The 25,755-nt window shown below is 39.9% G+C and overlaps 1 protein-coding gene across 7 annotated transcripts in view; it reads right to left on the reverse strand.

The window, feature by feature from the left end:
* Window positions 1–25,755, reverse strand: part of RAPGEF4 (Rap guanine nucleotide exchange factor 4) — a 330,697-nt gene that overhangs the window by 95,089 nt on the left and 209,853 nt on the right. For 5 of the 7 annotated variants that reach the window (XM_027557478.1, XM_027557494.1, XM_027557507.1 and 2 more), the window contains 2 exons: window positions 3,110–3,163; window positions 2,688–2,794 (listed from right to left, as the gene is read on the reverse strand). In XM_027557478.1, the coding sequence (XP_027413279.1) occupies window positions 2,688–2,794; window positions 3,110–3,163 (161 nt within the window). Of the gene's footprint in view, window positions 1–2,687; window positions 2,795–3,109; window positions 3,164–11,347; window positions 11,367–25,755 lie in introns of those variants that run through there. The other 2 variants (XM_027557523.1, XM_027557487.1) reach the window with 2 other exon arrangements.

Here is a 25,755-nt window from a genome sequence, read left to right on the forward strand (position 1 = left end):
TCTAAGATTCTAGGAACTCTGAAATCTATCAGAGATCCTGGGATGTTCTAATTTGGATCTGACCCACCACACAAGGAAGATGTCCTGAGAAGACTATTAGATTTCCAGGACTGCTCTGATTACAGACTATTACACATTAGAGCCTCAATGGGCAAAGAGGCACCTAGTTACTCTTTGTCCTGAACCAAATGTATGATCTGTCGTGTTCCTCTTCTAATTTGAGAATTTATTAATGGGAAAAGTCATGTAAAAGTATAAAAAATCAATTTAATGTGGCTTTTAAGTCAATGATTACTTTTATGAAAAAAAGCACATGGAATTGAGATGATCCCAGGGCTTTGGGGCCCTGGGACAGGGAATAAGGATCTTGTATTCAGAACAAAGACACATGGTGGTGCGACTTGTAGCTGATGGAATCATGGGTTTCCTCTCGATTAATGACATTTAGTTATTTTAAGATTCACAGCTGACCTCTGGTGTGGTAATCACTGGGGATGACACTGCATCTGGGCAGACTTTGACCCCTAATGCTGTTGTCATGATGGAAGTGGGGAGAAGCATGAGTAGGGGAGGGGATGAAACGGGAACCAAGATCTGGGACCAGGCACTCAAAATGTCCTGCAGGAAAAGGAAATCATGCCTCATGGGTCATTATCAACAGATCATTAATTTGTGTCATAGGGTGTGGAATAGAGTTAACACCTATGTTTCAGGGGTTTAAAATCTTACTGCTATGGAGCAAGAAAGAGATTATGGTTTCTGACTTCTAGTTTCCAATATTTGTCACCAAAGATGACATCTTTAATGGAATTTCCCTAGCGCAAGTCAACACTTGCGAAAGCATAATCACATTTTAAATTAAGGAAAAGAAATTAGAAAGTAAAAGGTCCTTCAGCTGTATGAGACTCTGAGAGTCACTTGATTAGTTAAAGAGGTTGAGCGCTCTCCCTGAGGCCACAGACAGGTGTTTGAACCTCTACTTCCCTCCAAATTATAGCAGTGTGTAGGAACTATAGACTTAAAAAAAAAGGATGAACTTCCAGAGTTGAAGGAAAGGCTTCCAAATGTAATCATCCAAAATGGTAGCTGGTAAATATCCATATTATAAGGGCAAGAGGCGCAATCTGTCCTTAGAGATGGAACATGTCCCAAGAAGAACATGCTACTGATTAAAATGTTTCTCAGATCCCACCAAATAGAATTCCAGAATTCTATTAAGAAGAGGCCATTCTAAATGTAACAAATAGGGCCTTCCATAGTGGTCCAGTGGGGAAGACTCTGTGCTTCCAATGCAGTGGATGTGGGTTCAATCCCTGGTTGGGGAACTAAGATGCTACATGCCCTGCAACGTGGCCAACAAATTAAAAAAAAAAAAGTAACAAATCATTTTGGTCTTATAAACATATTCATGACAAATGCAAGCAGAAGACTGTTTGCATAGAAAGCAGAAAAAGTGATCCTAAGAGGAAGAATTTGCCATGCATTTCCAGCTTTCCTTGGGAAGAGACTGGATTTTGAGGCAATATATTCAAACATTCACTGTAGGGGTGAGTCAGGAATAATTTTATAAGTTCTATCATGGTTGACAATAGCTAGAAAGATATATATCCTTTGTGATAACTTTAAAATTTGTATTCTAACTTTTCACTGTTTTATGAATTTGGTTCATGTGAATCAAATCAGTTTTGACTCATGCTAAGTCTAATGGGTTCTGAGATCATGTCTAGGCTAAATGAGACAGAGGGCCCTACAATTGCTGAAAGAGGACTGTGAGTCTGAATCATAGGTGCAGGGAGAGAGAGTGAAGGCTTATGTGCCATAAACAGGCCATTCTAGTTCCTGAATCCTTTCTGAATTGATAAAATCAAAAGTTAAAGGTGAGACATGAATCCTTCATTGACCCACTATGGTTCAATCATCTCAGAAGGTCAGCTAAATCACATGGCCCCAGTCTTAATCATTTCTTAACTCCAGTGGCAGCCATAATGAGTCTTTATTCTGTACGATCAGAGGTGTGAAAGAGTTGAATATCTTACTATATTCACACTACAATGAAATCCTACATTAGAAAGTAAATTATGTAAAGGGTATTTTATATTTTTTTCCCTCCTGTATCCTTAGAGTTTGAAACACAATAATGCTTGATGCCCAGTAGGTACTTAACAAATGTGTAGAATGAATGAAAGAAACTTAGAAGTCAATTAACCTTGGTTTAAATCCTGGCTCTGCCACTCACTAGATTTGTGACTTGATCAAGGAAAACTATTTAATCTCTCTGAGTCTCAGATTTATCATCTGAAAAGTGGCCCTGTATCTCCCCTATAGGTTGTGATGAGGATGAAATGAGATAATGTATGGAGAGTGGTCTTTCTTGTTCAGGGCTTCAAGTATAAATGAACACTCAGTAAATGTTAGTTGAATCTCATCTAAATCTAGTAGTTTTCCTAAAATATACTGGCAAACAGAAATAAAGGTTTTCGTTTCCTTGTTCATCACACTTAAACCAGTGTCTAAGCAAATTAGTTCAGGAGTAATTCCTGGGAATATTAAGGCTAATTAGAGTTAAGTGAGGATCCAAGGCAAGCTCAGAAATTCTAGACCCTGGAGGATTATAAAACATGCTGCCTGTAGATGGAAAACAGGGAAACACAAGTTTGTTATAATTTCACAATTTATATCACACATACCTGTATGTCTTTAGGTGGTATTTTCTATCTCTTATCATGTGAGGTGCTCGAGAGAGAATGGCGTTTCGTAAAATTTTTCCAGCCCTGAGGATCTTCTCTGAAGGAACCTGAATTTTCATCAAGTGAGAGGAGGGGGAAAATAAGGAGGAGAGATTATAGATGGAAAACAAACCAGATAAATCTTTAAATCACTTTTCAATCTGACTCTGTGCTTAAAAAATACAGTTCATTCATACATATGCATTGTTCACTTGTGTGACATGTCACTGTTTTATACTGAGAACCAAGACACACTGATATGTATTGTTTCTAGAAAGTGTATTTGCAGTTTCCTGATGTGCTGCTCTGACATATGGACCACTTCTCATAGTTACTTAAGAAACTAGCTCTGACGGCTCATCAACCCACCTACATCCCATTACCTTGGTAATGGTGTTAGCAGGACGAAGAGGAACGTGAGGTTCAATGAGAGGTGTCTGAAAAATAAAATGTTAAAGCAAAAGAAAATTAAACAAAAGTTCACTAAAGAAAATTATGGGTTGGGGATAATAAGAAACATCTATTTTTATAAAACTCAAAATAGAATTAAAAAAACAAGAGATAAAACCTGCCTAAAGAACTTGAATGCACAGGCATTCAAAGGGCAAGGTTAGACCACTCTATTTGCCAAAATTTAAATATAAATTATTAAAAATGAAAAAACCAAACAGGAATGATTAGATGTTTGTAGGCTTAATGAGAAGGGAATCAATATCTACTCAAAGCATAACAAACATCAGGGCAGAAGAAAAAGCAAAACAAGGTAAACATGAAAAGAGATTAAAATGATCTATCTCAGAGGATAGAGAGAAAGGATTGTTTAAGAATGGAAATGAGTGATTTCATCCTCTCTCATGCAGTTAAGATTCTTTTCCTGAAATCTGTATTTTTAGCAAGTTTTAATTTTTTAAATGATGCTTCTTGATGGTTTAACACACTCACATTCCCTGAACCCACTGGGGCAGCTAGGCTACCATCTCTTCCATTTACAAAGTGGTATACAAAGTTTTCAGGTTCTGTGACTGTCAGAACTGCTCTAGGATTTAGAGAAAGCGCTTATAATTATCCATTCTTCAGCTGAAGGTGTTGAATTGAAATTCCAGGGAAATGACTTGCTATACAGCTACACAGCTGAGTCCCCTAGTCCTACTTAATCTTCTTTGCTCTGTTTTTCTGAAATATCTGGTAATGGCGTTTCCAAACAGAGGAGAAAGACACATTCCATCAAAGACTGGTAGAACCATCAATACAATGCTGTTTATGCTACTTCCAAAAGGTAAGAGAAGACAGCAGATTTACATACGAGATTGTTGTGGGCAGAATAATAGCCCTCACAGATGTTCATGTCCTTATCCTCAGAACCTATGAATATATTCGATTACATGGCAAAAGGGACTCTGTGGATGTAATTAAGTTAAGGCTCAAAATAAGAAGATTATCCTGATGGTTCTAGGTAGGTTCAATGTAATTGTAAGGTCCTTAAAAGATGGACAAGGGAGGCAGAAAAGTTAGAACCAGAGAGATAACAGTGGGAGTAGACTCTGCCTGATTTTGCTGGCTCTGATGGTGGAGGTGGACATGGGCCAAGGGCCAAGGAACCAGGGCAGCCTCTGGAACATGGAAAAAGCAAAACAACAACATATAATCATGAGCTCCTCTGGAGGCTTCAGAAGGAATGGGCCTGATTTTAGCCCAGAGACTAATTTCAGACTTCTAAACTATAGCGCCATAACGTTATTCATTTCTGTTTTTTTAAGCTTGTGGCAATTTGTTACAGCAGCCACAGAAAAATAACAGATTATTATACTTTACACTAATAACCCTTACTTTTTGCAAATAGAAGCCATTACACTGAAAATAAATTAGTAGGGTCTTCTTTTGTCCCAATTAAAAAATATAATCAATGGGGAAAATAAAAATCAATATTAATTTAAAATATGTACATAAAGGTATTCACGTCATGCATGTATAAACATATACCTTTTTTATCAACAGTAAATTTCAGATGAGTTGCTGCTTTTAATATTATAATAGAATTAAGAAAAAAAGGGAAAAGAATCCTATGTTTTAAGAAAACCGTAGATGAGAAAGATTTGTTTAGAATGAAATTGCAGTGAATTTAAACATTTTCATCACCTTGCTGGCATCTAGTAGACATCTTTTCCCTCTTGAAATCAATAGAGCACAAATGTCAAACAATGTTATAGGATTTTAGCAGCATTCTGTTTGCAACCAGCATAGACCAAGGAATGTAAATCTGGTCCAATTCAACAGCAGTTTTGAACAGAGCCCGACTTTGTTCTGACATAGCCCACAGTCTTTTATGGAAGACCTTTCATAGGAAAGGGACCATGAGCTCTGAGTCCTGTGTTTGTACCACCTCCTCAAAAAAGACAGGAGAGAATTCTGTGATGCCAAATCACCTGGAAACATGTTCAAAAGTGGGAGACCAGCATGTATGAGGGCCCTGGCAATGTGTGCAATCAAAACTCTTGATTATTTCTGAGCCATGAGTTTCCAGTATTCATGTATCTTGTCTCTTTACATTACATAGGTTGGCTTCTGTCTAGGTTATATGTGCCTGGTTATAAACCCAAACTGTAGAAGCCTCTGGTTTTTCTTGAAAATAATAGCAGAAACCCATTTCTTCTTCCTGTCTTGAAAGAGAAGCGCAGGTACATGTGGTCTAGAGTAGACAGGAAGAGGATAAGCTTCTTTTCTAATGGGGAAAAAAATATCTATTTTTCCTTTGCAGTGGTCTTTGGGAGGCTGGCTGAGCCAGAGGTCAAGAAGATGCCCATGCTCGAGAGTTAATGATGAGTGTTTATTCTTTGGTAGGCACTATGAAACATTATTTGAAGACTGCATCTTTTTGTTTCTATAGCAATGACTACACTTAAAATGCTAGCAAGTAGTCCCTAGGTAATCTATTTGGTTGGACAGTTCCCTTTTTGCTTTCCTGGAACTCTGAAAAGAAACTACTACCAAAGCTGGGGAAACATCAGACTTCAACCAATATTGTTCCTTTGATTTGCAACTTCTAACGGGGCAAAATATACACAAGATTTCCTTTTAGCACGCTAATCTTAGTGCCAGTTCCAGGACCAAGAGGCTGTTTAATCTGTTGAAAGGCAGCATTCTCAGAGCCTTCCCTGGCTCAGAAGTTTCAGGTTTGGAGGCAACATAATGAATAGACGCTTTGAGAAGGGGAACAGTCTCTTTATTTGAATGAAGCCTCCAAGGAACAAATGCAGCATGAAAGCAGAGAAAGTTTTATTTGGGTGGTGGAGGGAGATAAAAACTCGTTTTTGAAAGGGACTCTGTATTCAGTTAGGCAAGCCTCTAGGTCCTAAGAGCTGTGTTGGTGCCTAGCAGCTGTGTGCTGTGAGGTAGGGGGCATTTGTGACAGGTAGGCTGGGTCCCTGGGGCACAAAGTCATTGCCAATGCCTGTTCAGGGGCCCCTTACACAGTGACTGTGACTTTTCTGCTTTTGTATCTGCTTACTTGTTTCCTTGTTAGTTTCCCTTCACTTTCAAGTAAAGTTTTTATTTTTGAGAATTTCACTTTTGTGTTCAGGTTCAGTCTCTTCAGTAGTGTCCGACTTTGTGACCCTGTGGACTGTAGCCTGCCAGGCTCCTCTGTCCGTGGGATTCTCCAGGCATGAATACTGGAGTGGGCTGCCATGCCCTCCTCCAGGGGATATTCCCAACCCAGGGATGGAACCTGGAATCTCTTACATCTACTTGAATTGGCAGGCGGGTTCTATAGCACTGGGAAGCCCTCACTTTAGCTGAGCTTTAGCAAAATGAGGACAGGAATTTCAGTTTATAAATGATGAAGAACAACAGGAGAGGGAAAGAAGCAGGAATATGGAGATTAGTGAGAATCCAAACAAGAAAAGCAGCCCCAAAAGCAAGATCAAGGATTTCCTGTGTCAGCCTTTTACACAGGTTATCTTCTTATTACACCAATGTTTTATTGACAGAACGAAGGCCAGCAACAAAATGGACCTGAGCTCAAACAGCTAACACCTGGAAGAGCTGGGAGGTGAATCCATGTCAGTTTTATCACAGTGTCTACGCTGTAGGAACCCATGCCACCTGCTCTTTCCTCCTACAGACATCATGGCTCACACTGTGGGAGAGATAATATTCTGCTGAATTAAAGTTCACTGAGAAAAATGCTTCTACGCCCTTCTTGGTTGTCAGGAACCAGACTCAATCTTATGTATTTCCAGAAATAAGTGTTCACAATGTCCTACTGAAATGACACGTTAGCATCATGTACTGTGCTTGGTCTGAACTGACTTTTTAAAAAGCAATTTTGTGAAAATGAAACATTTGGCATCTAGGAACTGCCCTTCTAGGTCTGAGACAAATATATAAGGAACACAGGTAGCAGTCAAAGTCCAAGCAGGTAAACGGAGAGCAGTCTATTCCCGTGGAGGGAATTTAACCCTAGGAACTAGCTTCACACGTGGTGGAAGAGCTGCTAGCCAAGCAGGTAGCCCTCAGGACTGGGGACAGAAGGAGGAGGAAGCATTACTAGAGCCAAAGTCAGATGTCTGGTGGGAGCTGGATCTCCGAGGGTCATCCCTTCCTAGAGGACCAGGCATACGAGCGCAAGACTGTCCCGCATTCAATCTCCCTTTAACCATAAACCAGAGAAATAAGGGAAAATTTTCATTTTATAAATGATTAAACAGAAGAGAGAAAGAAGGAGCCTGTTGAGATGATAAAAGCTAGAAAACCAACTCTAAAGGCAAAACCAAGGACCTGCGGAGTTCAGCCTCCTTGTGATGCACAATGGAGCACAGAGAGGGCAAAGTATTGCTTAGAGGACAAACAGCCCAGGACCCCCACAGAGGGTGTTTGCTGTGACAAACACAGAGTGGGCGTAGGGCCGCCCCCTGTTCCACTCCAGCTCTCTCACCCTCTCTTCTTCCATGTCTTCCCAGCCACACTTCCTGCTGGGCTCAGGCAAGGAAGGTGGACAGTGGGTAGCACAGAGTGGACCTTCACTGATGCTTCCTGGGCTGGTTCCCAGGACTGCTCTATAGTTTGATTTAAAGCCAGAAAATGTATATCACAAATGAACCCTAGAAGAAACAGACCCCCTCTCCCATTAAATGTCATACGTTTTAATACATCAATCATGTTCTGAGGACAAAAATTCTTCCTCCCTACCTGGGTATGAAAGAATCTGAATTGGGCTGTGAAAACATGATCCTCAAAAGCTAGGCAGAGAGGACAGATAAAGGCAGGGGTATTCAGCTTTCTCTCTGCTTTTCTTGGCTTTCTCCCCTGAAGACTTCCCTTAGGAGTGACCGTAATTGGTTTTTGTTTGTTTCTGGAGAGGAGATGCATTCTAGTGCTTTTTATTATGTTTATATTACTACTGAAAAGGAGAGGCAGTAAGGGAAAATATTCCTTTTGGCACCAGAGCCAATTCAGAAATACTAATCAGGTGATGAAAATACGAATTTAGCCTCTATTACAAGATGCACAATAACTCCCCAGTAGATCATAATGAGGTATAAGGCACTGTAATAGGCCTCATGAAAAACCATATTCAGGCCCTTTTCAAAGGGTGTAATTCTTTTTACTCCAGTATTTGCTCATAGAAGCCTTTTGCAAGGCACAGCATTTTAAGCCAAGAGATAAGAATAACAAGGTAGATTGGGACACAAAGCTCATGGCAGAACTCTGGCAACCCAGCGTAATAAAAAGTCATATAAGCCCACATCCAATTCACGTATTTAATGAAGGCATATTGTGTGCAGAGCAATGTGCTCGGCTAAAGGACAGACTCTGATAAGTACCTGGTCTAAATGTGCCCTAGATCTTTGGGGGAAAGTAGAACTTTTTATGAGTTAAACAATTATCGAGAATCTGAGTCAATGAATAAATGGATTTTAAATTCATCTTTTCTCAGTTCAGGTGAGAAAATCTTTAGGAAGTAAGAAGAAACATATTTAATTTTTTTTAGTGAAAATGATATGCTTTTTAAGAGTTACATTCCTTTATTTTGGCATTGTGGAAAAATACAACTGAAGTCTTAGAAATTTGTGTCTCTAAATCGCAGCAAGATACTCTATGATCCACCTCCTAGATTAATGGAAGTAAAACCAAAAATAAACAAGTGGGACCTAATAAAACTTAAAAGTTTTTCCACAGCAAAGGAAATTATAAACAAGATGAAAAGACAACCCTCAGAATGGGAGAAAATAATTGCAAACGAAGCAACTGACAAAGGGTTAATCTCAAAAATATATAAGAAGCTCATATCAGAAAAACAATCTAATCAAAAAATAGGCAGAAGACCTAAACAGACTTTTCTTCAAAGAAAACATACAGATGGCCAATAAACATATGAAAAGATGCTCAACACATTCACTATTAGAGAAATGGAAATCAAAACTACAATGAGGTATCACCTCACACCAATCAGAACGACCATCATCAAAAAATCTACACACAATAATAAAAGCTGGAGGGGACATAGAAAAAAAGAAACCCTCCTGCTCTGTTGGTGGGAATGTAAATGGTAATAGCCATTATGGAAAACAGTATGGAGATTCCTTACAAACCTAGGAATAAATATATCACATGAGCCAGCAATCCCATTACTGGGCATATACCCTGAGAAAATCACAACTCTAAAAGGGACATGTACCATAATATTCATTGCAGTAATGTTTACAATGGCCAAGACATGGAAGTAACCTAGATATCCATTGACAGATGAATGGATAGAAAAGCTGTGGTACATTTATACAATGGAATATTACTCAGGCATAAAAAGGAACAAATTTGAGTCAGTTGTAGTGAGGCAGATGAACCTACAGCCTCTTGTACAGAGTAAAGTAAGTCAGAAAGAGAAAAACAAGTATCATATATTAATACATATATATGGAATCTAGAAAAGCAGTACTCATGAGCCCAGTAAAGAATGGACTTGTAGACAGAGTAGGGGAAGGTGAGGATGGGACAGACTGAGAAGGCTGCACTGACACGTATACACTCTCATGTGTAAAATCAGGCTTCCCTGGTGGCTCAGATGGTAAAGAGTCTGCCTGCAATGCAGGAGATCTGAGTTTGATCCCTGGGTGAAGAAGATCCCCTGGAGAAGGGAAGAGCTACCCACTCCAGTATTCTTGCCTGGAGAATCCCATGGACAAAGGAGCCATGCAGGCTACAGTCTATAGGGTCACAAAGAGTTGGGTACAACTGAGCGATGAACACTTTCACATGTGTGAAATAGTTAGTGGGAAGTTGCTAAATAACACAGCAGCCCAGCCTGGTGCTCTCTGATGACCTAGAGCCTAGAGCTGGGGGATGTGGGGAGGAGAGAGAGGCTCAGGAAGGAAGGGATATATATATAATTATGACTAAATATAATTGTCATACGGCAGAAACCAACACAAAATTGTAAAGCAATTTCTGACCAATTAAAAATAAAAAAGAAATGTATGTCTCACAATAATTATGATGAGTACCATTTTTTGGTTGAGCAGATGAAATTAAAAGGACTAAATCAGGATTGGGAACACGTGTACACCCATGGCGGATTCATGTTGATGTATGGCAAAACCAATACAATATTGTAAAGTAATTAGCCTCTAATTAAAATAAATAAATTTAATTTAAAAAACAAATAAAAGAATTAAATCAGACTCATACCAATGTCATCACTCTGAAATAACTCTGTAAGTTTCCCATTTGTTAAACAACAGAAAATTCATCAATAGACCTCTTTGGCGTCTATCAACAGGTTTTGTTGTTTTTTGGTTGTTGTTGTTTTTAAGTTTTTCCTAATTCAAAATTGACTTGTAGATTTCCAACTTCAACTTGTAAAAACTGTCACTTCTGCTGTTACAAGAAAAAGCTGAAAAAGTGAAAATAACAACTTCTCTCAGGCTCATCAGAGAACTGACTATGTCAAGAAAACTGTCACCCTGAAATCTGGCAAAATAGGAGAATCCAGTCATGGCTGACATTTGTCTGCCTGGATTGGGAGCCACATATAGGTAGGAATACTTAAACAGTGTTAAACTAAACCAGGAGGCTACTAGACTGAGGTGGTTCTAATGCCTAGAGGCCTGTGTAAGCAAATCAAAATCTCAGCCTGTAACTGCTTCCGGGTTCTAAGGTTGAAACTCAAGGACAACCAACCATAGCCAAGCAGGCTTTACACTATGGCCGATCAGTAATTTCCTAATTTTGCCTTCTTTTTCTCTATAAAATTACGCCTCAAGCTCCCACTGCTGGAGTGCTCCTAACCACTTCCAGTTTGGTGATGCCAGATTTGAATCAATTTTTGCTCAAATAAACTCAACATTTTTATTATGCCTCAGTTTATCTTTTAATTATGGTAATTTTAGTGAAACTTGCTGGAGTTGAATGTGGAGTAGCTTGAGACTGAGAAACTTCTGGGGGGTGATCTTAGGTGGGCCCCACAAGTTCATGGGTTTTACCCCCGGGAACGCCACAGGAGTCTTATGGCGACAATTCTCATGGCTCTGGCAGGGGGAGGAGAAGAGTGAGCATTATGATATATATCCAAATAAATATAACATAACCAAGCCTACTCTCCAAGGACTTTGAGAGTTTTATCCTACCTGGGGGAAGGGCATTTCTTTGTCTCTAGCCTCCTCCAGCCTTCCTGTCTCACCTAAGGGAAGAAAAAGCAGCTAAGAAATAGTTGTGAAAGTCCCATTGCAGGGACACAGGCCTACCAAATGACTGAGATTTAACCATAAGATTATAGGACTGCTCTTCCCACAAATGCCCCTCACCATGCCAATATAAACATAGTGGATTACAGCTGACAGACATTTCTATTCAGACTCTATCTAAGGAGGAGATCTTAGGGAAGCCCTAACACAGCAGAGAAGACAAAAAGGAATCAGAAGATTCTGGAATCTATATAGCTATAGCAAATATTAAACACAGCCCAACTCCTAGCCAGAGTAACATAAAACCTCACTCTGAAGGCTTATTTATCTCAGTTTCTATTACCCAATACATCATGCCTGGCTTTCAACCAAAAATTACAAGGCATGCTAGAAGTCAAGGAAAAACAGAGTCTGAAGAGACGAAATAAGCATCAGAGCCAGGCTCAGATGTGACACAAATTCTGGGAATGTAAGATGGGAAATTCAAATGAACTGTGATTAATATGTTAACTATGGAGTAGTATTCCATTAATAATACTAATAAAAAGTAGGCAATATGCAAAAATACATTGTGTAACATAAGCAGAGGAAGAAAAACTTAAAGAGACATCTTCCTTCCTTCTCCTTCCTCCATAGACCAACCTCAGAGAAGGAAGAGCAGAAGGTGGATGGGAATTAGAGAAGGCAGGCCATACCCCTTAACAGTGCTGGAGCCACCAGCCCAGCCTCTTCAGAGAGTCAACCCCACCAAAAGCTAAGAGTTCAAAAAAATGGACCTAGCAAGGTACCATGGAGATTAACAAACTTATTCTACAGTTTATGTAGACAAGCAAAACACTCAGAATAGCCAACACATTTTTGAAGGAGAAGAACAAAGTTGAACTGATGCTACTCCGCTGTAAGACTTACTATAAAGCTACTGGAACCACATTGTGGTATTAGCTGAAGACAAATGTTGAATTGGCCAAAAAGTTCATTCAGGTTTTTCTGTACAATGTCATGGAAAAACCCAAACTTTTTTGCCAACCCTATAGATCAACAGAACAGAAAGCCTAGAAATACACCTACATAAATATAGTCAATTGATCTTTGACAAAGGAGCAAAGACAAAACAATGGAGCAAAGATAGTCTTTGCAATAATGGTGCCAGGACAACTGATGTCCATATGTAAAAAAAATGAATCTAGACACAGATATTATATTTTTCACAAAAATTAACTCAAAATAAACATAAATTAACATAAAATACAAAGCTAAAATAAAACTCCTAGAAGGTAATATAGGAGAATACCTACATGGCCTTGGATATGGCAATGACCCTTTTTTTTTGAGGTTGGGTCAGCCAATCTAGAGTGCCTATCATCTACTGATTATTTTTATACACTAGACAGATCACCCAAGGATCCTACAACGGAGGAAAGTGAGAGAGTAGGAGGGTGCCCACAGCCTCAGTGCTGTGAACAGGGGGACAGGATTGAAGCCCAAGACTGTCCAGTCTCAGAGCACCTGCCTTCCCACCATGCCCTGGGATCTCTAGGTTACCAGTTTATTATGAAAGGAGATACCTCAGGAATAGCCAGGCAAGAAAGATACATAGAGCAAGGTATGAGGGAAGTGGTGAAGAGTTTCCATACCCTCTCCGGGTGCACCACTGTCCTGGAATCTCTGTGTGTTCACTAACCTGGAAGTCTGGCAATGACTTTTTAAGATACAATACCAAACGCACATAAGCCATGAAAGAAATAACTGATAAACTGAACTTTCATTAAGACACAAATCTGCTCTGTGAAAGACAATGTTAAGAGAATGAGAAAACAAGCCACAGACTGGGAGAAAATATTTGCCAAAAACACCTATAATAAAAGACTGTCACCCAAATTATATAAAGAACTCTCAACACTGAAAAAGAAAACAAGCTGTTTAAAAAAGTGGACCAGAGACCTTAACACACACCTCACCAAAGAAGGTATGATGCCTCTGCTGCTGCTGCTAAGTCACTTCAGTCGTGTCCGACTCTGTGCAACCTCATAGACAGCAGCCCACCAGGCTCCGCCGTCCCTGGGGTTCTCCAGGCAAGAACACTGGAGTGGGTTGCCATTTCCTTCTCCAATGCATGAAAGTGAAAAGTCAAAGTGAAGTCGTTCAGTCGTGTCTGACTCTTAGCGACCCCATGGACTGCAGCCTACTAGGCTCCTCTGTCCATGGGATTTTCCAGGCAAGAGTACTGGAGTGGGTTGCCATTGCCTTCTCCAAAAGAAGGTATACGGATGGCAAATGAGCAAATGAAAAGATGCTCCCCATCACATGTTACCAGGGAAATGCAAATTAAAACAAAAAGATACCACCACACACCTATTAGAATGGCCAAAATCCGGAACACTGACAAGCCCAAATGCTGACAAGTTTGTACAGCAACAGGGACCCTAATTCATTGTTGATGGGAATGAAAATTCTGTAGCCACTTTGGAAGACAGATTGGCAGTTCCTTACAAAACTAAACATGCTCTTATCACATATGATTTAGCTATCAAACTCCTTGGTAGTCACCTAAATAAGTTGAAAGTGTATGTCCACATAAAACCCTGCATGCAGTATGTACAGCAGTTTTATTCATAACTGCCAAAACTTAGAAGCAACCAAGATGTCCTTCAGTAGGTGAATGTATCAGTAAACTGTGGTATATCTTTATTCAACACAAAAGGAAATAAGTTATCCAGCCATGAAAAGACAGGGAGAATGCATATTTCTAAGTGAAAGAGGTCAATCTGAAAAGGCTACAAACTATATGAGTCCATTAGATTGGACAAAACTAAGGAAAAACTTAGGCAAAACTCAGGAAGCAATGAAAAGATGAGTAGCTGTTAGGGGTTGGGTGCACGGATGAACAGGCAGAGCACAGAGGATATTTAGAGCAGTGAAAATACTCCGTATGATGTCACAGTGATGAATGTATGTCATTATACATTCGTCCAAAGCCAGGGTGAACATTAATGTAAGCTACGGACTTTGGGTGACATGATGTGTCAGTGTAGGTTCATCAGTTGTAACAAAAGTGTCCTCTGGTGGGAAATGCTAATAGGGGATGATATGCATGTGCAGGGGCAGAGAGTATGGGGACGCCTCCGTGCCTTCCCCTCGATTTTGCTGTGACTCTCAAGCTTCTCTAAAAAAAAAAGTCTTAATTTAAAAATGGACATGACTAATCCTTAATAACTGAAGTAATATTTTTTAGGGCCTAAAGTGACAAAAAAACTATGGATTAAGACTGAATGTTGTTATGGTTGCTAAGTACCAGTGGGAAAGAACATATTTAACTCAACACAGTTAAGAGTGATTACTTAGGAGATGGGATTATTTCAACTATAATTTTCATGTGTATATATCACTGAGTTGAGACTCCTCAATCCAGCCAAATAAATAAACACGTTCATATTTTTTTTTAAATTGTGGTAACTGAAGTCTCTTGAGAGCCCCTTGGACTGCAAGGAGATCCAACCAGTCCATTATAAAGCAGATCAGCCCTGGGATTTCTTTGGAAGGACTGATGCTAAAGCTGAAACTCCAATACTTTGGCCACCTCATGCGAAGAGTTGACTCATTGGAAAAAACCCTGATGCTGGGAGGGATTGGGGGCAGGAGGAGAAGGGGATGACAGAGGATGAGATGGCTGGATGGCATCACCGACTCAATGGACATGAGTTTGGGTGAACTCCGGGAGTTGGTGATGGACAGGGAGGCCTGGCGTGCTGCAATTCATGGGGTCGCAAAGAGTCGGACACGACTGAGCGACTGAACTGAACTGAAGTCTATAGTTTAGTCTCACTATAGTTTAGTCTCCAAGTCTGACTATTTGGCCAGGCTTACAGAGCAGAAGAAATTTAAGTGTACTAAAGGCTGCTTGGGGAGTCCATAAAACTGGAACAAAGAGGTCACGACAAGAAAAGTGCTGCCCAGATGCTTCTGCTGAGTGGGCCGGGAGGACTATTCTCTAGCAGGTGCTAGCAAATGGTTCAAGTTCCTCCCCAGCACTTCCTAATGCGATGCTGGAAGATGGTATGTTTGTAGGATGAGCAAGCTTTATTCTATAGTAAAGATTGCTTCTGATTTCATCTGGTGGTGGGTAAAATCCTCTGTTAGATACTAATCTTTCTTTCAATATATGAGATCTTCTGAGCGTTCACTTCCTAGGAGGCATGCCTACACATCTACTAGACATGCCTAAGCCAGATATTTGGTGGCAAAAACCAAACGTTAATTTTTTGGAGAGGCACCCATTCTTAACAGTTGGAGTATTCTCTTAAAGTTCTTACACAAAGTGGTTCATTTTTTCCTTATAAATTGGCCTGATTAGGCACAGATTTTCTCTTCATGGTCATACCAGCATATTACTATTAAACTTTCATTTCAGCTATAGGAGCTAAGAGATGCAAAATAAGCTAACCATATTATTCCACAGAGGCCACTGTCCACTGTGGTATATCTACCCTCACCAACCATAATTTTCATGGAACTATAAACTGTGTGATAGATTAGTAAGCCCCCTTTCCCTCCTCTGCTTAGAAATCTAAGCTTGGCCTCGTCATTCATCCCTTCTCCCATTACAAGAAATTCTGTCCACAAAGTCCGGAGTTGGACCAGCAGCTCGTATAACTTAACACCAAAAAAAATGAACCCAATCAAAAAATGAGCAGAAGTTCTATATAGACATTCTTCAAAGAAGATATACAGATGGCTGGTAAGCACATGAAAAGAGGCCCAACATCACTAATTACTAGAGAAATGCAAATTAAAACTACATTGAGGTATCACCTCATACCAGTCAGAATGGCCATCATTAAAAAGTCTACAAATAATGAATGTTGGTGAGGGTATAGAGAAAAGGGAGCCCTCCTACACTGCTGGTGAGAATGTAAGTTGATGCAGTGACTATGGAAAACAGTATGGTGGTTCCTCAAAAAACTAAAAATAGAATTACCATACGATCCAGCAATCCTACTCCTGGGAATATACCTGATGAAACCATAATTTAAAAAGATACATGCACCTGTATGTCCATAGCAGCACTGTTCATAATAGCCAAAACACGGAAGCAACCTACGCGCCCACAGATGAATGGATGGGCATAGATAGATGAATGGATGAAGAAGGTGCTGTGTATATGTGCATACACACATACACACAATGGAATACTTCTCAGCCACAGAAAAGAACAACATAATGCCATTTGCAGCAACATGATCAAACTAGAGATTATCATACTAAGTGAAGTAAGTCAGGAAGAGAAAGACAAGTATCATGTAACTTATATGTGGAATTTAAAACACGGCACAAGTGAACCTATCTGAACAGAAACAGAGATCAGATTTGTGGCTGCCAGGTGGTAGGGTGAGGGATGGACTGGGAATTTGGGGTCGATAGATGCAAACTATTACATTTAGAATGGATAAACAGTAAGGTCCTACTGATGGCACAGGGAACAATATCCAATCTCCTGGGATAAACCATATTGGAAAAGAATATCAAAAAAGAGTGCTTCCCTGGTGGCTCAGAGGTTAAAGCTTCTGCCTCCAATGCAGGAGACCTGGGTTCGATCCCTGGGTCGGGAAGATCCCCTGGAGAAGGAAATGGTAACCCACTCCAGTATTCATGCCTGGAGAATCCCGTGGACAGAGAAGCCTGGTAGGCTACAGTCCACGGGGTCACAAAGAGTCGGACACAACTAAGCGACTTCACTCACTCACTCATATGTGTGTAAAACTGAGTCACTCTGCTGTGCAGCAGAGATTGGCACACCATTGTAAATCAACCATACTTGAATAAAAAAGCAAAGTCCAGAATTAAGCACTGCCTCTTTTCCCATTCCAAATTTGGGAACAGTGTGTTGAGCACTTTTGGGAAACAGTGAATACAAGATTCAGAGACATGGTTCAGGTCTTGAAACTTTAGTGAATTGGTGCTTATTAATATACAAATCTAATAAAAAACCATCACATTTCCTTTTAGAATCTCCAATTTCAATTTGGGCATGGTGGATTCTGGAAGATAACATTTATTTAATATTTAAAAATAGGATGAATACAGAAAAGCTATGGTTGAAACTCCACTTTCCTGGAAGCCAGGGAACAGGGCTCCTGCTGGGTCCACTCCAAAGGCAGGTAAGTGGTTTACATAACGTGCTTCCGAAAAAGCTTTTGTACTGAAGAAGCTAATTGGCATATACAAGCCAATACCAACACATATTCTGTCCATTACTCCCCCCCCCCCACTTCAAAATGGTATGTACGTACATTGGCTTGACCATGCTTCTCTTACTTAATATCTCTTAGAGAGCTTTTCATATTAGAACATAAAAAACTACCTCATCCTTTTTTTTGTTGCTACATGCACTTTTGCGTAACTGCATGGTACGCTATTGTATGGTCATGCTATAATTTGCTTCACAGTAATTTATTGATAAATATGTAACACAGTGCATGAGTCTACTGTACGTGTGTGCATGCTAAGTCTTCAGTCGTGTCTGACTGTGACCCCGTGGACTGTGGCCCGCCCAGCATCTCTGTCCATGGGATTCTCCAAGCAAAAATACTGGAGTAGGTTGCCATTTCCTCCTCCAGGGGATCTTCCCAACCCAAGGATGGAACCCATGTCTCTTACATCTACCTGCATTGGAGGGGGATTATTTACCACTAGCGCCACCTGGGAAGCCCAGATGAGAAATTATGGGATACCCTATTTTTATCATCTCTGTGTTCTTAAAAACCCAGGATGCTCATTGTGGAAGAAAAAAAGACATAGCTTTGAAATAATGACCAACCAGTAGCAATGAATATCTTGAATTTTGAAATCAAGTCTTCTTAAGAGAAATGGCTGATTCCAGGGATAAGAAATGCATAACATGAGCCTGGACTATCTTTTCATGAAAGCTAGGAAGAAAGCTATCAAAAATTACAAGCATTATGTCAAAAATGACCCAAAGCTACCTTGGGTACACAGAATCATAGATATTTTAAGGCAAAAAGAGCAGAGAAATGATCTCATCATTAATCCACCTATTAAGCACTGCCTATCTGTCCAACTGTACAAAAAAGATCTTCACAACCAAGATAATCATGATGGTGTGATCACTCACCTAGAGCCAGACATCCTGGAATGTGAAGTCAAGCGGGCCTTAGAAAGCATCACTATAAACAAAGCTAGTGGAGGTGATGGAATTCCAGTTGAGCTATTTCAAATCCTGAAAGATGATGCTGTGAAAGTGCTACACTCAATATGCCAGCAAATTTGGAAAACTCAGCAGTGGCCACAGGACTGGAAAAGCTCAGTTTTCATTCCAAACCCAAAGAAAGGCAATGCCAAAGAATGCTCAAACTACCGCACAATTGCACTCATCTCACACACTAGTGAAGTAATGCTCAAAATTCTCCAAGCCAGGCTTCAGCAATACGTGAACCGTGAACTCCCAGATGTTCAAGCTGGTTTTAGAAAAGGCAGAGGAACCAGAGATCAAATTGCCAACATCCGCTGGATCATGGAAAAAGCAAGAGAGTTCCAGAAAAACATCTATTTCGGCTTTATTGACTATGCCAAAGCCTTTGATTATGTGGATCACAATAAACTGTGGAAAATTCTGAAAGAGATGGGAATACCAGACCACCTGACCTGCCTCTTGAGAAACCTATATGCAGGTCAGGAAGCAACAGTTAGAACTGGACATGGAACAACAGACTGGTTCCAAATAGGAAAAGGAGTACGTCAAGGCTGTATATTGTCACCCTGCTTATTTAACTTCTATGCAGAGAATATCATGAGAAACACTGGGCTGGAAGAAGCATAAGCTGGAATCAAGATTGCCAGGAGAAATATCAATAACCTCAGATATGCAGATGACACCACCCTTATGGCAGAAAATGAAGAGGAACTAAAAAGCCTCTTGATGAAAGTGAAAGAGGAGAGTGAAAAAGTTGGCTTAAAGTTCAACATTCAGAAAACAAAGATCATGGCATCCAGTCCCATCACTTCATGGGAAATAGATGGGGAAACAGTGGAAACAGTGTCAGACTTTATTTTTGGGGGCTCTAATATATCTGCAGATGGTGATTGCAGCCATGAAATTAAAAGACATTTACTCCTCGGAAGGAAAGTTATGACCAACCTAGATAGCATATTCAAAAGCAGAGACATTACTTTACCAACAAAGGTCTGTTTAGTCAAGGCTATGGTTTTTCCAGTGGTCATGTATGGATGTGAGAGTTGGACTGTGAAGAAAGCTGAGTGCTGAAGAATTGATGCTTTTCAACTGTGGTGTTGGAGAAGACTCTTGAGAGTCTCTTGGAGTGCAAGGAGATCCAACCAGTCCATTCTAAAGGAGATCAGCCCTGGGATTTCTTTGGAAGGACTGATGCTAAAGTTGAAACTCCAATACTTTGGCCACCTCATGTGGAGAGTTGACTCATTGGAAAAGACCCTGATGCTGGGAGGGACTGGGGGCAGGAGGAGACGGAGATGACAGAGGATGAGATGGCTGGATGGCATCACCGACTCGATGGACATGAGTTTGGGTGAACTCTGGGGGTCGGTGATGGACAGGGAGGCCTGGTGTGCTGCGATTCATGGGGTTGCAAAGAGTAGGACACGACTGAGCAACTGAACTGAACTGAACTGATCTGTCCAACACAGCACTAATTTTGCTGTAGAAATAAAAGACACGACTGTATTATCTATTATTTCTCTGCCTGTGCTGTCCAATATATTAGTCACTACTCACATGCAGTCACTGCCATTTCAATTAATTAAAATAAAAAATATTTATTTCTCAGTCTCATTAGCAATGTTTCAAGTACTCAACAGCATACATGTCTTGTCTCAGCCATGGTCTGCTCCTGTCTAGGACCATGAGAGTTTCCTAAGAGGTCTATAAGCTTCCATCCTGGTCCAGTATGACCCTACACCTAATATGGGTCAGATGTCACTCTGCCTAAACCCCTGCAATGGCTTCTCCTCCCACTCAGAGTGAAAGCTAAATTCCATACAATATACAATCAGTTTGGCTTTTTGTCACCTCTCTGATGTTACGCCACTCTCTCTTCCTCTGCTCAGTCCACTCCCCACTCTACTTCCTGCTTGGATACGTTCTTCCCTGTACCCCCATGGCTCACACTCTCACCTCCTCCAGGTCTCGACACCTTCTTAGGGAGGCCTGTCCTGCCCATCCTAGGGTATAAAGGATCACTGCCCCAAATCTGGCATTCTCTATCCCTCTTCCTCTAGTGCTTATCATACTTGACATTTTACGTATTTGTTTCTTATCTGTTTTCTCCACTGAAATGTTAGCTCTATGAAGGCAAGAACTTGGTTTTGCTCACTGTTCTACCCCCTCTCATGACATGCAGCTGCTACTCAAGTGTTTACTGAATGAATGAAGGAATTTCTTCATGGGTTCATTTGCTCTAGCAGGCCATCAGTGTTTGAGTGAAGAGAGAACTCTCTATGAGAGCTGGTGAGGGATAACTAATATGAAGGGATATTGAGAAGGAAATGACTGCTGGTTTCCACTGCCATGAAGAAATGATTTCAAGGGCTTGCAACTGAGTATAAGCTTTTTAAGAGAGAGGACCATTAAATAATGCCTCGCTTCCTGCCTTCTTTTAAAAAAAGTACTGGCGTTTGTGTTTGATAAAATGAGGAATATAATGAGTGCTTCTCAAATTTTAATATCTGTATGAATGACATGGGAATGTCATTAAAATGCAGATTCTTACTCCATTGGTCTAGAGTGTGACCTGAGATTCTCCATTCCTGTCTAGTAATGTTGATGCTGCTGGTCTGTGAACCACACTTTAAGCATCATGGAAGTAGATAACTATGAGTAGCATCTTTTGGATCTGTAATTTCATAACTCCTTCCTTTCTAATGGAAGAAAAGTGAAAGAAAAATGTCAGTGTTTCCTAAAAATTGAGTCTAGTTGATACAATGATAAGGTCATCACCTAACAAGATTAATATTACCCAAATAAACCAGTATGTTTTCTGGTTAAATGAATCATTTTCCAACCACTTTTTTTATTTTCTGAATACTCAAGTATTTCACAGGAAAATGAAATATTTATGATTTATTAAAGAAAATTAATTTGGCCTGTAAGAGTTATTTGAATGCTATACTTAATATTCACAAATAACATACTTCACAATTTCTAAATTACAAATAACTTATCTCAACCAAATTCATTATATAAATATTTAATAAAGCCTCTCAAGCATAGGTATAACACAACATGATCCTTTTATTACTTTCCTCAGGGAATAAGGTGAAAAAGTCACATTCAATATTTATGAAATTAGTATTCGAAAATGAAGGAGTGTTTAAAATGAGAATCTGAATATCAGTAGCATAAAGTATTTTCAGAATTTGCTGGGTATCTCAATCTGCATTCTTATTCTAGCTAGTGGAGGCAGAATAGGGATTTCTTAATAAGGAAAAAACTCTGGAAGAGCCATAGGGACAGGGGAAGGGGTGACTCAGCTGGGGACAAGGCTCAAACCACACCGCAGGTTCCCTCAAGCCAAGCCTCATGGCCTCTGCCACGGTGCATCACTGCTGCTCACAAAGTACACAGGGTGGATGCCGGAAACTCTGCCACCGCTCACCCCAAACCCAGCCTCTCCCCTGCTACCCTCACCAAAAGATGGATTCTGCAGAGAGGCAGTGTGGGTCACATACTTGGGTTTTAATTGTAGGACTGGACTTCTAAAACCCAGACTTTGAAAAACCCTGAAGTTCACATTCCCACCCTACCCCAAAAAAGGGAGAAATGGCTACCAACCAGGGTTGTTAGAATCTAAGTGTAGGGAACAGATTTGTAAATATAAACATGCACACTTATGTAACACATAATCAAGATTACAGCTATCTTATATATTCTGAAAGAAAGGCAAAGTTCCTATCTCTTAAAATTTGGAAGTATTTTTAAAAATAACTCTTTGCAAGCCCATTTGGTAGAGATTAATCCTCAAAATTATGTAACATAATCATACACTTATAATAACATACATATACACAGCAACCTATAATATAATGAACTATCATGTTATATAATTCTAGTTTGAATAAAAACATGAGTAAATATCAACTTATTCCACAGACATTTGAGAATGTCCTCTGTGCTGTGCTAAGCTGATTCATTAGAATTCAAAGGGGATTAGTCTGCTGAATGATGCTCAGTGTGGATAAGTGTGTTAGGTTTGGGCTACAAAATGTTTAAAAATGAGATTGACCCAATTAGAGAGACACCTCTGATACAATCTGGGAAGTTATAAAGACTGCTTGAATCAGTCCACTAGAGGTGATTTTTCTCATCTGGGTGCTTTAAAGATTCATAATCAGAACATTAAATTAAATGATTCAAAGAACCATTAGGGCACTTTCCTGGTTGTACAGTGGATAAGAATCTGCCTTCCAATGCAGGTGACATGGGTTCAACCCCTGATCTGGGACGATTCCACATGCCGTGGAGTAACTAAGCTTGTGTGCTACAACTACTGAGCCCGTGCTCTGCAACAAGAGAAGCCCCCCTTCCCCATTCCCCACAACTAGACTGTGAGCAGCAACGAAGACCCAGTACAGCCAAAATAAATAAGTAAAAAAGAACCATTTGGGAAGATCAGTGATCAGGTAAGAGTATTTCTGAATTTCTTGATTTGAGAGATCTATGGATCACATTCCCTACAGACATCAATTATGTCCTGAGTTGACCTTTGGGCCCCTCTGCATCTCCTAAATTCCCATTATTGCAAATTTTTCAATGGCTGCACCACAGTTATTTACATTATTTTTCCCCAAGTGCAAGACAAGCTCCTTAAAATAAAAAATTGTGTTGTTATCTCAGAATCCCCATAGTGCTTTGTTTACAGAAATTATGCATTACATATTTATTTATTATGTGGAGAAATCTCTGAGGTGCTTTTACTTGGCTGTGATATTAAAAGAATGGGAAGAATTTTCCCCTTTTCATTTCTGAAATTTCAGTTTTACTCTTCATGGTTAGATACAGAAAGGCTAAGTTTATTGGATGTTAGCTGATAATTTGTGGACTATTTTACTTTTTCTTCTTCCTTCCCAAGAATAACAATTCTTTTCAGTTCATATCTGTAAAACTGTATTTTAAGATCGGAAGGGAGAAACATTAATTTAAAGTTGACATTTTTGTATTTCCTTTAGATCAAGGAAGTTCTTGAAAGCAGATTGTCCTAGACACATGAAACCATCCTTCTTTGTCATCTTGGCTTCCTCATTTTGCTCTTGATAGACGCAAGATCAGTTTTTAGTTTTCCCTGTATTGCTAAGTATTTCTGAATGTTTTTAGGCACTTATGAAAATTTCATACAAGTGATGGAACCTCCAAGATCCACATACATACATCCAAAATTCTACATATAGTTAACAGACTTTCAGAAGTCCACTCACATATCCTAAATATAAAAATGTATATTCCTAATACTCCAGAAATCCACTGCGAGACAAAAGCCCAAAAGAAATATGTACATATATTCACCAAGAGGCATACACTAAATGTTCAGAGCACAGCCGTTCACAATAGCTTACCAACCACAGAATAGACAATAGATTGTAGCACATTCCCATAATGGAATGAAAAGAAACAATTTACAACTGCATACAATAATGTGTATAAACCTCACAAAGAAAAGAAAGTGGAGTCGCTCAGTTGTGTCTGACTCTTTGCGACCCCATGGACTGTAGCCTGCCAGGCTCCTCCATCCATGGGATTTTCCAGGCAAGAGTACTGGAGTGGGTTGTCACTTCCTCCTCCAGGGGATCTTCCCAATGCAGGGACTGAACCTGGGTCTCTGGCACTGCAGGTGGACAAACCTCACAAACACAATATTAAAGGAAAGAAGCTGGATATGGAAGGTATTACCAGGTGATTTCATCTACTTAAAGTATAAAGACAGATTATCTTTAGTTGGAGGAGTGGCTAGAAGGAAACAGGAGCTTCCTTCTGGGGTGGTGGTGGTGTTCTGTTTCTTGATTTGAGTACTGCTTACCTGGGTGTGTTTGTGAAAATGTATTGAATTAAATGACATGCATTTTTAAAAAATGTATATGCTAACTTTCAAAAAAAGTTAGAAGAAAACACCTGTTTTAGAGTAAGAAAATAACTTAATTTCATTAAAAAAAAAATAGGGGCTTCCCTGGTGGCTCACTGGTAAAGAATCCACCTGCCAATACAGAAGACACAGGTTCGATCCACAGTCCGGGAAGATCCCACATGCTGTGGGGCAACTGAGCCATGTGCCACAACTACTGAACCTGTGCGGCAGTGTCCATAGACCGCAACTACTGAATCCCACTCACTCCAGAGTCCATGATCCGCAACAGGAGAAGCCACCACAGTGAGAAGCCTGCACACCACAACCAGAGAAGAGCCCCTGCTCATCACAACTGGAGAAAAGCCCGCACAGCAACAGAAACCCAGCACAGCCAAAAGAGAAATAAAAATAAAGTTATAAAAAATCAGGAAAATATTTACCAACCTTCCATTATACATAGAAAAGAAGTAAAGGAGACCTCGGAATTCTGAAACAGCATTTCAGTGGCATCTAGTCCTTTATGATCCTGACACAGAGCAGTCTGTAACCCTTAAATCTCCTGTAAGGCTGACTCAAAGGAAAAAAGAGAATGCATAATACGTTTGTACGCATGGAAAGCACCTGGCAAAAATGTTAGCACCAGCAACCTCTAGCGAGGGCGGCCTTCAAGACTTGGCTAAAGAGTGAGCCTAGACCACCTAGCACCTTTAGACAGATTCGTTCATTTAGTGATTCTGGAACAGTCTGGAATACTGACTGCAAATGTCAAGTCTCCACCACTTAAGACACCATTATTGCCTCAAAGGTATGTAAATACATGAAAAATCAAAACAAAGAGAGTATTACAGCAAGTCAGCATAAAAGTAATGTTTTCACAGCTATTTGATTTAAATACTAGCTATATCAGGCAAAGCATACCTTTTTCTGGGAGATCACTCTTGGTAATTGTAAATAATGATGCTATGAACATAAGTGTACATGTATCTTTTGGAATTAGTATTTTGCTTTTTTGGATATATATGCAGGGATGGAATTGCTGGGTCATATGGTGGTTCTATTTTTAGCTTTTTGAGATACCTCCGTAGTGTTTTCCACAGTTGTCGCATAAATTTACATTCCTACCAGCAGGGTACACAAGGGTTCCCTTTTCTCTACACCCTTACCAACATGTTATTTGTGTTCTTTTTGATGATAGCCATTTTGACAGGTGTGAGGTTATATTTCATAGTGGTTTTGATTTGCATTTTT

This window comes from Bos indicus x Bos taurus, chromosome 2, assembly GCF_003369695.1.
Source record: "Bos indicus x Bos taurus breed Angus x Brahman F1 hybrid chromosome 2, Bos_hybrid_MaternalHap_v2.0, whole genome shotgun sequence".
In the NCBI taxonomy this organism is placed as follows: Eukaryota; Metazoa; Chordata; class Mammalia; order Artiodactyla; family Bovidae; genus Bos; species Bos indicus x Bos taurus.